Raw genomic sequence first — 11926 nt, 5'->3', positions numbered from 1 at the left:
GTTTATGTTCTCTGTCATACAGGTCAACAATTCAAAATCGCATGAACACAAAGCCATTAGTCCTTTGATCTCCAAATGAGACCTCGACCTTAGACCTGGATCATCAATGTACACTGATGGTATTTTTAAATGCAACGATATCAGATACATGCCCCCTGCAAAGAATTGCAGCAGCACCGACTTTCATGCCCAATTTCAATAAAGCCCCAATATACTCTGTATCTGGGGCTATAATACAGGACAGGTTTATGATAAACCAGCTAACTGATAGTTCATGTTTTTGGAACCAAATGATCTTGCACAGGTAGAACCACCAACCATCATTTGAGATGAACAGATTTTAAGCCTTTCAACAGCAAGGAACACTTTCAAAGACTTGTCAATGTAATGGTAATGGACAACAAAACACAAGGAACATAAATTTATATTGAGAAATCTGTTTTTATTAGGAACAATTAAGAGAACCTAGACTTCTAAAAGCCCAATAGTCTGGGCTCAAGACAGTAATAGCCATATATATAGATATATGCTAGATTTGTTTTATATAAAAATAGCTCTATAGCATATTTACATGTAACAAAGATCAAATGTAAATGTGTAACATATTATGGTTTGACACAAGATGCCATAAACAACACTACATAATGATAAACAATCTGAAAATAAGGGTTAACAATGATAAACAAGAATATACATCTTTCTAATAGCGCTACAATCTGATAAGTATTCTCAAGAAACGTGTACAATAATTTCACCATTGTTAAATCAATGGTTATTTAATTTAGCATGTTCAAACGCAATTTAACAATGCTCTAATTTTGTAATGGCAATTTTCCCACACAATAATTTACTCTCAATACTCTGAATATAATAAATTTTAACGAGTCTACGATGTAAGCGAAAAACATTAAAAAAAAAAAAGAGAAAAAAAAATAGGCAACAATAATGGTAACATAAATTAAATATAAATCAGAACGACACAATTGTTACTATAATTAATAGACAAATTTTTCAAAACATACCATGTTTTACATGTCTATATGAAACACTACTGCTGCGGATTATTAAAGATGACTGCGTAACAATAAACAGTCTCTTAAAAAATATTTGAACACATTTTCTAATGTTACAAGAACGTGAAATTTAACGGGCAAAAATATTTGAGACAGTAAATCGAAAATGTTTTTGAAAGGTGATAGATCGCAATTGATATAATGAGTCAATATGGCTAGTGCTCCCAAAATGAAATATGGTTCAAATGATAAATGGCAAGCCCTATTATTTTTTTTTTAAATCAGTCCCTGTTTAAACCAAAACAAAACAATAAATGGTCTACCAGCCTGGAGAAATCCAGGGCATGGTAAAAACCTGCAATATTAATGACAAAAAATTAACTCTTGACAAAAACATGTTAGTAAAACACTGGCTCAAACAGTCAAGTACAGGTAAAAATTAATTACATACGAGAATTTTAACCATTTTGACCAAAGCCCTTTACAACTAGAAAGCATTTCTAATCAAATAGAGTTAAAAGATGAAGAAAAGCTTTGAATGCTGCACAAATCGTAAGCTATTGGGCAGATCAAGCTCTTGTTATTTTTTTGTGTTCCCAGTTTACAAGTCACATGATCAAGTCATATGACCAATCATGTGACTATATATCTACATGTATGATAACAACAATAACAACTAGAACAATGCTAATATTAAAATGTAATTGAGATCAATAGAAAAGTTTACAACAACTTTGTAATTCCAGTCTCTCCATTTCAAATCAATCCACCTTAACACATAAAATACTAAACGTCCAATCACGTTTTTTTTTAGTGGTTAATCACATCAGTTCGAGTGCAAACATGCTGGTCTTTATACTCTCGAACAAAAATTAAACATTCGTCTATTTCATTTCACAAGGAATGTTATAGTAACCTCCCTTTAATTCCTTGTGATTTGTCTTTCTGCAGTTAAATTACTGCGCTTCTTATTAAAAACATTCAGCACTATCTATGCGTAAATATCAGCACAAAAAAAGATTCACACTTCTGTCACATAAACTTTCTGACAGACTTTTTTTATATATCTAAGTATCTAGTCCTCAAGATCTTCAGGACTGGCATCATTTAGCACTGCTGTTGCGTCTTTAATAGCATGATATACAATGTTCTTGATTTGTAACTTATCCTCATGGTTCGAGTGTCCAGCCGACAAATGTCGGAACTCTTGTGTAAGCTGAAAACAGTGGTGCACGTTTTCCGGAGAAACAAAATCCTCTGCCACTTTAATACAGTTATTCAGGTTTCGCACTTGATGAGGTGCCCCAGCAGGAACAAATATGGCATCTCCCAGGCACTGAAGTATCGTGTAGCCGAGAACATTGTACTCCTTAGCTAGCCGATCTCGTAATTCCTCGTCCAAGTACCAGCTCTGATCGTGAATTGGATCGTGGTGCTGCTCTATCTTCTCACCCCGTTCCTTGCCAACCTGAAGTGGAAAAAGGATTTTTATTACTCACCACACTTCTCATGCAGCAAGCACAGGCATAATTATAGACTTTACTGATAAACATGTTAACTGATCTTTATCTGCCACAGTTTGTAGACAAATCTGAAGAATTAATATTTGCTAAAGATGTTTTTCAACATAAAATATCTCTGCCAAAAAAAGTCCCGCAATCAGAAATGTAAGTAATGATAAAACACTTAAGTAGTTCAATTTTTTGTTCTAATTTACGGCATATTCATGCAATGTAGGTCACATGGTTTCTTTCCAGCATAGATGGGCATTCAGGTAGTACCGCCTACCTTAAGTACTCCACCTGGAATACTTTCTCATATGAAAAACTTTCCCGCATGTAAAGTTTTTAACTTGTCAAGAAAAGGAGCAAGTGATTTAAAGCAACAATTCTGCCACAGAGGCCCCTCTTATGCCAGTTATATTTACCTTGTTTAAGAAGTCACGTATCTTGTCAGCATCAACGGCATCAAATATATGCCAGAGTGCTCCTGGTGTCTCCCTTACTTCTCGTATACGGCGCTTCGTGATCGGGTCACAACGGGCCATTTCAATGGCTTTGTTTGTTTCCTGGTCCTTAGGGATACGCCCCCTTTCCTCATCCTCTAGGTATCCTACATAAACCATAACATTGGTGGCATCCGACACATCAAGATGAAGGTTGGTTGTGCCTTCCTTTGGATACTGAGCTGAACCTGAAAATGTAAATGATTAACTTATCATTTTTAATCTTAATCAACGGTTTCGAAAGAAAAACGGCACATATAGAGCTGAGCTGCCTCATTTCAGTTAAATTATCACAACCATGAAAATATTTTTCAATCTCAACAAAATGGCTCAAAAATTGTTCATACAAGTTTAAGTGTGAGGTTGGACTCCAGAGTGTGAGTCTTGATTCGAGACCAGTTCAATGATGTCTAGCCACAAAACTCGTACAAAAGGAAAGAAATGACCAACAAAAATGATTGTGGGTATGTGCAATTAACAGAAGCTGAGCCTGGTACTTTCCTAAGTACATCTAAATTTAGAAAATCTGTCACGTCTTAATCTTTGCGATTTTCTGTGAACAGTAAGACCAGTCTTATTTAAAGCAGATCATTTATACTTACCATATGCTATATACATCTTTGGTCCAAGATCTGGTTTGACTAGAAAATCTGGCAGACGAGAGACAAGGTTAAGGCGACCATCACGTTTGGTATACTCTGGCAGTGGAAGGGCGTGCATGAGGTCGTTAAACTGTTGTGGCAGAATGTCACTGAAATCGTCACCTGGAGGCCAATCCTTTAACTTCAGCAACATTGGTGTACCTTCCTCATCCACCAAACGCTCTGTGAATATTATCATTATTATAACAGTTTCATTTGCAACTTGCTACAGTGCTATTTCAAACTTACATAATATATATCTAGAACATCTAAAATTATTATATTTTAATTCACTGGCTATTGTAACTGGTACACATCTAACAAAATAGGCACATTGTTTTTCTAAGGCACTTTCCAAGAATCCTACCATAAATCTTGAATATAAGCATCCTTTTACACTAGATAGGTCTTCTTTATGCATATTTTATTCCCAAGTCATTAATACTTGAAACAATTTGTGCTACATTTAAACATAGACATGTTACATTTTTACTGGTTACATGGAAAAAACTGTTCAAGTACTCTTTAAGTGATTATGATCTTAGGTGTGACAGACATGAACCCAAAAAACTTCAAATCATTGTTACTTGAAGAAACCAAGATAAATTTAATATCTTTCATGCCAATGCATAAACCTGTCTGGTTGTCAAATGTGACAGGTTAAGATATATCCCTGATGCAATTTTCTATTTATATGCCCTATTCATCCTCTTGGTATGACAAACACATAATCCTATGAGGCAAATTGTAAAATGAATAACATTTGTAAAGGATTAATTTCAATGAATAAAGATTCCCTTTCATTTAATCTTTACAGGTTAAAATTCACATATTGAAATCCTAATGAAATGGTCATTTGGGCTAAACTCCCACAAAATTTCACACTCGAGAAATTAAACAATTTCACCGTAATTTAAAACAATAACTGAAAATCAAAAGTGTTTTTTTTTTCTTTAAGAATTACAAACTGAAGATGCTTACCTTCCAAGCAACTAAAACCATCCCAGAAATGTTTCATTGGTTGATTAACGACGAGACAACTAGTTCTACAGTTGATCAGATCATTTTCAAACTCTCCAAAGTGTTTTGAGAAGTAAGCTGGCTTCCACAGATCCCCATTCACATATTTGTCTACACCAGAGACCAGTACCGGCTGGCCTCGCTTCCACTGTTCCATGAAAATTCTAAGATTCCCCTTGTGACGTGGATCGTGAAGTCGCAATAAACGTCCATCACATAGCCACGAATGTGGAACGTCCGGGTACAGAACACTTGTTTCTGTTAGATTATGGGCTATAATAGGCGTCTCCCGCACTAAAATGTGACTTGCCCCAAAACGTGGCTTATAATGCAAAAGTTTAATTTCTGGCTCGTCAGCCGTAACAGTGTTCAGAGGTCCATTTTTCTCCATCTCTTTAGGAATATGTTTTTCTACAACTTTTTGAATGATGTCATTAAGAGAGCTTGTGTTCTTAGATTTCTTTTTTGATTCACTGTTATTTTTCACTTTACTTCCAGCAGTTTTTGTAAGCAATTCCCTTAACGTTGAACAACTCGGTGGCATCTTTTTCTCGCTGCTTCCTGGCGATACAGGCTCTGTGATAGGATTATATGATTTTCCATTCTTTCCATCTTTCTTCTTGGAAAGTAATGGAGATTCACTTCTGTCTCTCGTCTTCTCCGAGTCCATTGATGCCACATCAGCCAGCAGACTAAGTGGCGATGTACTATCCGGATTGTACACTGCGTTTTTAATGTTTCCGTTTTTTGTTTTAGATTTCTCTTCACCACCAACACCATTCACCAATTTTTTCTTTGGCGATAAGTGTTTTATGGCCTCATTCATTAAGTCTGTTCTAATTCCATTTTTCTTTGTGTTTATTTTGGGACTACAAGGACATGCTCGTAAGATCTGGAACCTGTCACGCACCTCGTGCACCATGCGACCAACCTCCCAAAGAGCTGCAATCATAAATCATTTAAAAATATTGATACAGTTTTCTTCAGTTTTTCAATAAGAATTATTTCGAAAACATAAGATCACCTGATTCTGCGTTATTTATTAAGTTGAATCTTCCTTTTCATAAAAGTTACCAGTATAAACATAAACCCAGAGACACTAACGTAACATACATAACAACTATGAACATATCAAGATTATACCAAGAAAAAACCTTTTACTTCTATTGATAAGGAATGACCTCTTGGGTCACAAACATGCCTCATATGACACCAGTACTGGGTTTTCCAGACTTAAGACTCAACAGCGCGATTCAAGCACGCATCAGGATTTCATCACAGTCAAGCTAAAATAAATCAGTTTAATCTAATGATGTTTCTATAATTTTATCTTTTCACAGAAAAAGACAGTTATGTTAAACATTTTGCTTATACACAATATATTCAAGTTCAAGTGTATGTACCGTCTGCAGGAATTATCTGGGTCAACATCAATTTGTCGACATCATGGGCTTGTCTATTAGCACTGCATGTGAGCCACTGCCGTTGATCCTCGTCCTCCATCTTGTTCCCTCCATTATCAGAATCCTCATCTCCCTCAACCTCCTTGGCCTTGACCTTGTAACAGTCAAGGCAGACCACAAAACCACACTTGTGACACACCCAGTGCATGTTGAACAAAGTGGTATCACAAACGTCACACATCTCTCGTACACCAGTCACAGCTCTTTTCCATGCTATTTTGGCTAAAATATACAAACTCAAAAGTTAAAACTTTTTTATCCTTGAATTAAATTGTTGAAGATTGCAATTTTCAGAGAAAAAAAGCTTATAAAGAAATGTATCTAAATATTAATGTGATTACCTCCCTTTGACCAAGGTTCAAGCACATATTAAAATGCAATCAACATACTTTCTGGCATCATTTTAATTGTATCAAGCTCTGCATTATTTATTCTTCATTTAAAGCCAACTTCAACCTTTTATTGTTTAAGCTACAACAACAACAAGTACTCACCATTTTCCCCAGCGCAGATATGTGCCTCCTTTTCTTGCTGTATAAGTTCACAGAATTTGTCACCAAGACGCCGGATAATAAATCGAGCAGATTCTACATCAATCTTGGGTTCTATGATTGGTGACTTTGGGATCCACGGGTCAATGTCATCTTGATCAGCGTCCGATAACTCGGAGAATCCATCAATAGTAACAAACCCACGTTGGCTGTACTTTAATCTGAAAAATTTCATTTCACATAAGTTGTATGTATACATCTGGAGAAACTTTGGATAACTTATCATATTAAATAATGGAAAACTGCTTAATTGCATGGAAACAAAACTTTTTGGTTTGGGCAAGAACAGTCATTTCATGTGAATATGGATTCATGGAATTCAACTACTGTAATTGTTCAGAAACCTAATGAACTATCATAACTGTTAGAAACCTACTGAACAACCATAATTGTTCAAAACCTACTGAACTACCATAATTGTTCAAAGCCTATTGAACTATCATTATTGTTCAAAACCTATTGAATTATCATTATTGTTAAAAACCTATTGGACAACATTATTTTGTTTAAAACCTATTGAACTACCATATTTGCTCAAAACATATTGATCTACGGTAATTGTCTGAAAGTACACAACCAATAATTTGTGTTCAAGACTAATTACCCGCTAGAGTATTATATTATTCAGTTAGTTAGTCGCAAAACATTAATCACAATATAAATTGAGAAACTCATTCAAAATAATCTCGTAAAAATCAGCCATATGTGACAAACTCCTTCAGGTAAATAAAAACGCATATAAAACATTAACCTTCAACTGTAGTCGTAAGCCAATACATCTAAATGGTTTTCATAAATGTCCATAACAAATATACTCGTCTGAGAAGATTTTAACGAGAGTAATGGCAAATTTACACAAGATGTAAACATTTTAAAGCAGTTTTACTATCGACATATTCAAGGATGAATCATAAAAATCAGTAACCTTTAACACTAGCTTCCTTGAATTGTTTAGATTGCTATAATAAACCCTGGGACAGGAAATTCAATATCAGAAAACAGTCGTTTTCTTCTGCATGTTGGAGTCATATTGCAAGATTTGTTTTAACTACCACAATAAATTTTAACTTCCATACCCACTTCTTCTTGTTCAAATTTTCTGACATAAGCCATCAATTTTTAAACATATAAGTACAAAACTTGAAGTTATTAAGCAAAATAAAGACCTTTTTTTCCAGGAAAACAGCGGAAGCATCTCTTGACTAATCTTGACTCACCATATGGGGCATTCACATCAACAATATCTCCGACAACCATGCCAGTCTACCAGTTGTTTTTGGCCTATTTCTATAACATTAAATTTTTGTTTCTTTCATTTACCTTCTAAATGCGTAGAATCGGCAGAATATATTTGGAACTGTTTTGCCTCGCTGGGTAGGAGTCATTTTACATTCCCGACACTTCATCAGTTTTGGCGTGACTTCGCTACAAGATCCGTCCTGGAGGAAGGGTTCACACGTCTTGCGGAGAACTGAATCTGGAACTCGTACCAACTCCTTGATCACAGTACTTTGTTGAACTGTTGAGATTTAAAAACAAAGAAGATTAAAATCTTTTACATCTCTTTCAAATGCAGGATAACTTCGAGAACCTCAACTTTTGTATTTAAAGTTTTATTTAAATGTAAAACCTAATACATGGGTACAAGACTTGTACAAAATTCAAGCTCCAATGTCAACATTCAATAAGATTTGTTAGATGAAACAAATAATGCTCGGTCTGTCCGATCAAGATTTAGTAGTTTTGAAGAGTATTCAGTCATATATGTAAAACAATCAAGACGAAATCAACAATGAAAAAAAATCTTTCTGAAATTCAAATTTGATATTTTTAATACACTTGCCCATAACTAGACAGAAAGAGGTCAATTATATATCAAGAAAAGGCCAAAAAAATCACCTTTGGTTTCTGCATCTTTGAACATGGAAGGAGGAGGAACATAGACTGGTTCTGTCTCTACTTCTTCCTCTTCAGACTTTTCTTGCTCTTTCTCTTTTGGTTCCTTCAACTGTTTCTCTTTCTCCTTTTTGTTCTTTTTATCTTTCTTTTCCTTATTTTTCTTCTTTTCCTTTCTATCAGACTTTCTGCTACTTTCAGCATCTTGGGGTTCTTCAGTTTCAATGTCTGTCTGCTCAGTTTTTTGTTCTGTGGCATCTTCAGAGTCCAAAGTTTTATCATAAGCTTCCTCTGTCTGTTTAGGATCTTTCTCTTTGACAGATTCTCGGCAGTTTTCAACAATTTTCTTGATCTGTTCCTCAGACATGTTGTCGGCATTGTTCTGAAATACAGAAACAGTATATTTGTGTTAAACATTTTTAATATGAAAAACAACATCAGCAACTACAACGAGGTCTTTTTAGAAACAGCGGCTGAGTAGGCTAGACTATTTTAGGACTTTTTTTTCAACAACTACAGAAATGACCTTGGTAACGCAATTCTGTTTACAAAAATAAACCATCACTGCCACCATGAAACTTATCTTGACAGAAAAATGACAGATGAAATAACTCCCAATGTTTGTCTCTGGGGAAAACCTCAAACTATAAAATTATATTTAATATGGTGTCATGTAACAACATTAGCATGTGGGTTGGATCATGTTACAAGTATTATTTATGATATTAGGTCAACAGCTCAGGAAACATCACTTGAAACATGACATTTGAAAAAAAAACCATGGGGACCATCTCGAGGCATTTTTATTAGGGGGCATCTCAAGCTTTCTTAAGTCAGTGTACCACGTTAAAATGAAGTCCAGTAAAAATGGGTAAATATCACAAATGAAGTTCTTAAAAGAAGAAGCATATAAGCATTTTTTCCTTTAGTAAAAGATCTAATTTCAAAATTAATTTCACAAAAAATTAATTTCTAAAACTACTACATTCAGTATGATATATCTGTAATTAAAAAACACAATAAAATTGGAATGGCTACCAGTATATAATTTATACACCAAACAAGGAACCTTCATCTTGTAGCTGTTTTACCTCAGCCGTATTTTGTAATTGTTTAACTGGTTGTGACAGCAGACAATTACTGCTGTTATACTGAATGTTAAACACTCATTCATCTTGACATATTCACTCATCTTCGTAGAGTTTTTGTTCAATTAACATGTCGTCATAGACAAGACCTTGTCCTTTAATAAAACGAGATAAAACACGCCAAGTTGCTCCTGTTTCGTTTTGCAACTTTATCAAAATGTCACTTTTTATACCCATAACAAACTTGAATGAAACAAAACATAACTCTAACCTTTGTCTTATTAAATGTAAATGTTTTCTAGGAAAATTTCATCTATTTTTGATCTATAAATTCAACTTTTTCCCCCTGGCAATTTTATTGATTTGAGAGCCTTGCATTTCCTTAATTACACAAACAGACATTAAATGCAACATTTTATTCAGCAGGCATCATTAACTTCAGAGTAAAAAATTCTCATCCCTGGAATGGAACCAAGTTTTTCATTTTTATGGCTTTCACAGTGATTTTTCCCAGGAGTTATTTCTGATTTTTTGTTGTTTTTATGTTACATCAATAACAGGGCACAATAATGTAAAGCAGATGTTCCAGGAATACTTTTCAGTCAATCAGACTTGTGGCAGATAAGAAAACCACTTCATGCAGGTTTGAGTACAAGGATATATTTATTGGGTTCATTCCAGTGTCTTCTTTGCTGATGTTAAAATGTGGTTTATTAATGAATGCCTGCCTTTTTTTATATACCATCATGCTTGATATTCAACAAGGGCAATTGCTTAAACTATTTTAACAGATTTTGCAAAGTGTGGTTTTCTCAGTAAATTCCTGAATTCTTTTTTCTCATGCAGCTTTTTCTGCTCCTCCTTTATCAATTCTTTTAAAGGTGCTGGCAAGTTTCAAATAAAATCTAGCCAACAATACAGGGGTTTTTTAGCCGCCATTTTCTAATGAAATTCAGATTAAAATGTGACAAAACTGCAAGTACTTTCAATAATGTGCAAAGCAAGAGGAAACAAACTGGGACATTTTCCCCTCCAATATAAATGCTACATAACCGCAATGTACTTTAACAACTGTTTCTGGAAAACGCATAAGAAAGCTGTTACATAAGTCCTCTAGAAATAAAAACATCCATGTAATCAATAAAACAAGAACAGCTGTGCCATGACAACATCATGTTATAGATACATGTAGTTTTTCTCTTTTGTTTTGTACTCTAGCGTCTTCCTAATCTTATACTGTCAACATCAAATGTCAGGTTTTTGAACAAAACATCTTTCAGTTTGCAAAATGCACTGAATTTCATGGATTTCATAAAAAATTTAAAAACAATTTCACCTGTTTGCGGAGATTTGATTCCTAGGATAACCATAACATTGAAATCCAAGAAAAAAAATCCCCTACAAACAATATTGATTTAACAGCAACTGACTAGTCCTGCTAAGTCCAACCCTCTTTTTTAATAATGTCAGAAATAACAAATTCTTAAGGACAGTATCTGTCAAATTATCATGGAACAAGACAAAACCCTAGCTGTCTGCAAATTTCGAATCAAATTTGGGCAACAATGCAGGAATATTCAATAGCCATATTGTAGTCCAATTCAAACTTACAACTGGCTTAACTGTAGTTTATTCAACTCTACAACTAAATGTTGGGACATAATTATCTTTAATGCAGTCAGCCTAGAAATATTTAACTGGATAAGCAAAAGAAATTGCCACATACTACATGCAAATCACCAGGCATTTTCCATTCCATCATTTACTAAGGCTGTCAATGTGCAAATGGCCAACTTGTATGGTAAATAAAATCCCTGCTGTACTTCGAATGTAAATAATCTTATTGATATGCAAATGCTTTTTCTTTCTTACTAGAAGACTGCACTTAACATGAATATAACATGAAATGTAACTGCAATTGGCAGTAATTTGCTGCTATTTATATCTACAGATCTGGAAAAGTTGGGAATCACTGCATTACTTAAAGGAGCTATTGGTATATTTAATAAATTTCAATGAGACCAAAATGTACACTGCATAGTTTCTATCTAACACTGGGGTTTAGACTAACCACCTCTTTTTTAAATCCATTCTTAAGTACAGCAAAAAAAGAAAAATATCCACCTGGACCCACTCCTAACAATCAGTTTATTGAAAGTATTTTATCAATGCAAGATCCTGATTTACTTCAAATGACTTATCTTTTTTCTCAGCAAATTTCCAGCCAAAATAAAATCACAAAAAAAAAG

At 34.4% G+C, this 11926-nt stretch overlaps 1 protein-coding gene across 5 annotated transcripts in view; it reads right to left on the bottom strand.

Annotated features, from left to right (window-relative positions):
• Positions 1 to 421: 421 nt before the first annotated feature.
• LOC123547522 (daf-12-interacting protein 1-like) overlaps positions 422 to 11926 on the bottom strand; it is a 115846-nt gene continuing 104341 nt past the window's right edge. For all 5 annotated transcript variants that reach the window (XM_053551773.1, XM_053551774.1, XM_053551777.1 and 2 more), the window contains 8 exons: positions 8593 to 8971; positions 8014 to 8212; positions 6637 to 6854; positions 6083 to 6364; positions 4641 to 5621; positions 3621 to 3842; positions 2941 to 3206; positions 422 to 2481 (listed from right to left, as the gene is read on the bottom strand). In XM_053551773.1, coding sequence (XP_053407748.1) covers positions 2089 to 2481; positions 2941 to 3206; positions 3621 to 3842; positions 4641 to 5621; positions 6083 to 6364; positions 6637 to 6854; positions 8014 to 8212; positions 8593 to 8971 — 2940 coding nt within the window. In that variant the 3' untranslated portion in view covers positions 422 to 2088. The remainder of the gene's footprint in view (positions 2482 to 2940; positions 3207 to 3620; positions 3843 to 4640; positions 5622 to 6082; positions 6365 to 6636; positions 6855 to 8013; positions 8213 to 8592; positions 8972 to 11926) is intronic.

This window comes from Mercenaria mercenaria, chromosome 9, assembly GCF_021730395.1.
Source record: "Mercenaria mercenaria strain notata chromosome 9, MADL_Memer_1, whole genome shotgun sequence".
Classification (NCBI taxonomy): domain Eukaryota; kingdom Metazoa; phylum Mollusca; class Bivalvia; order Venerida; family Veneridae; genus Mercenaria; species Mercenaria mercenaria.
This window is presented reverse-complemented; position numbering and strand designations above follow the sequence as displayed.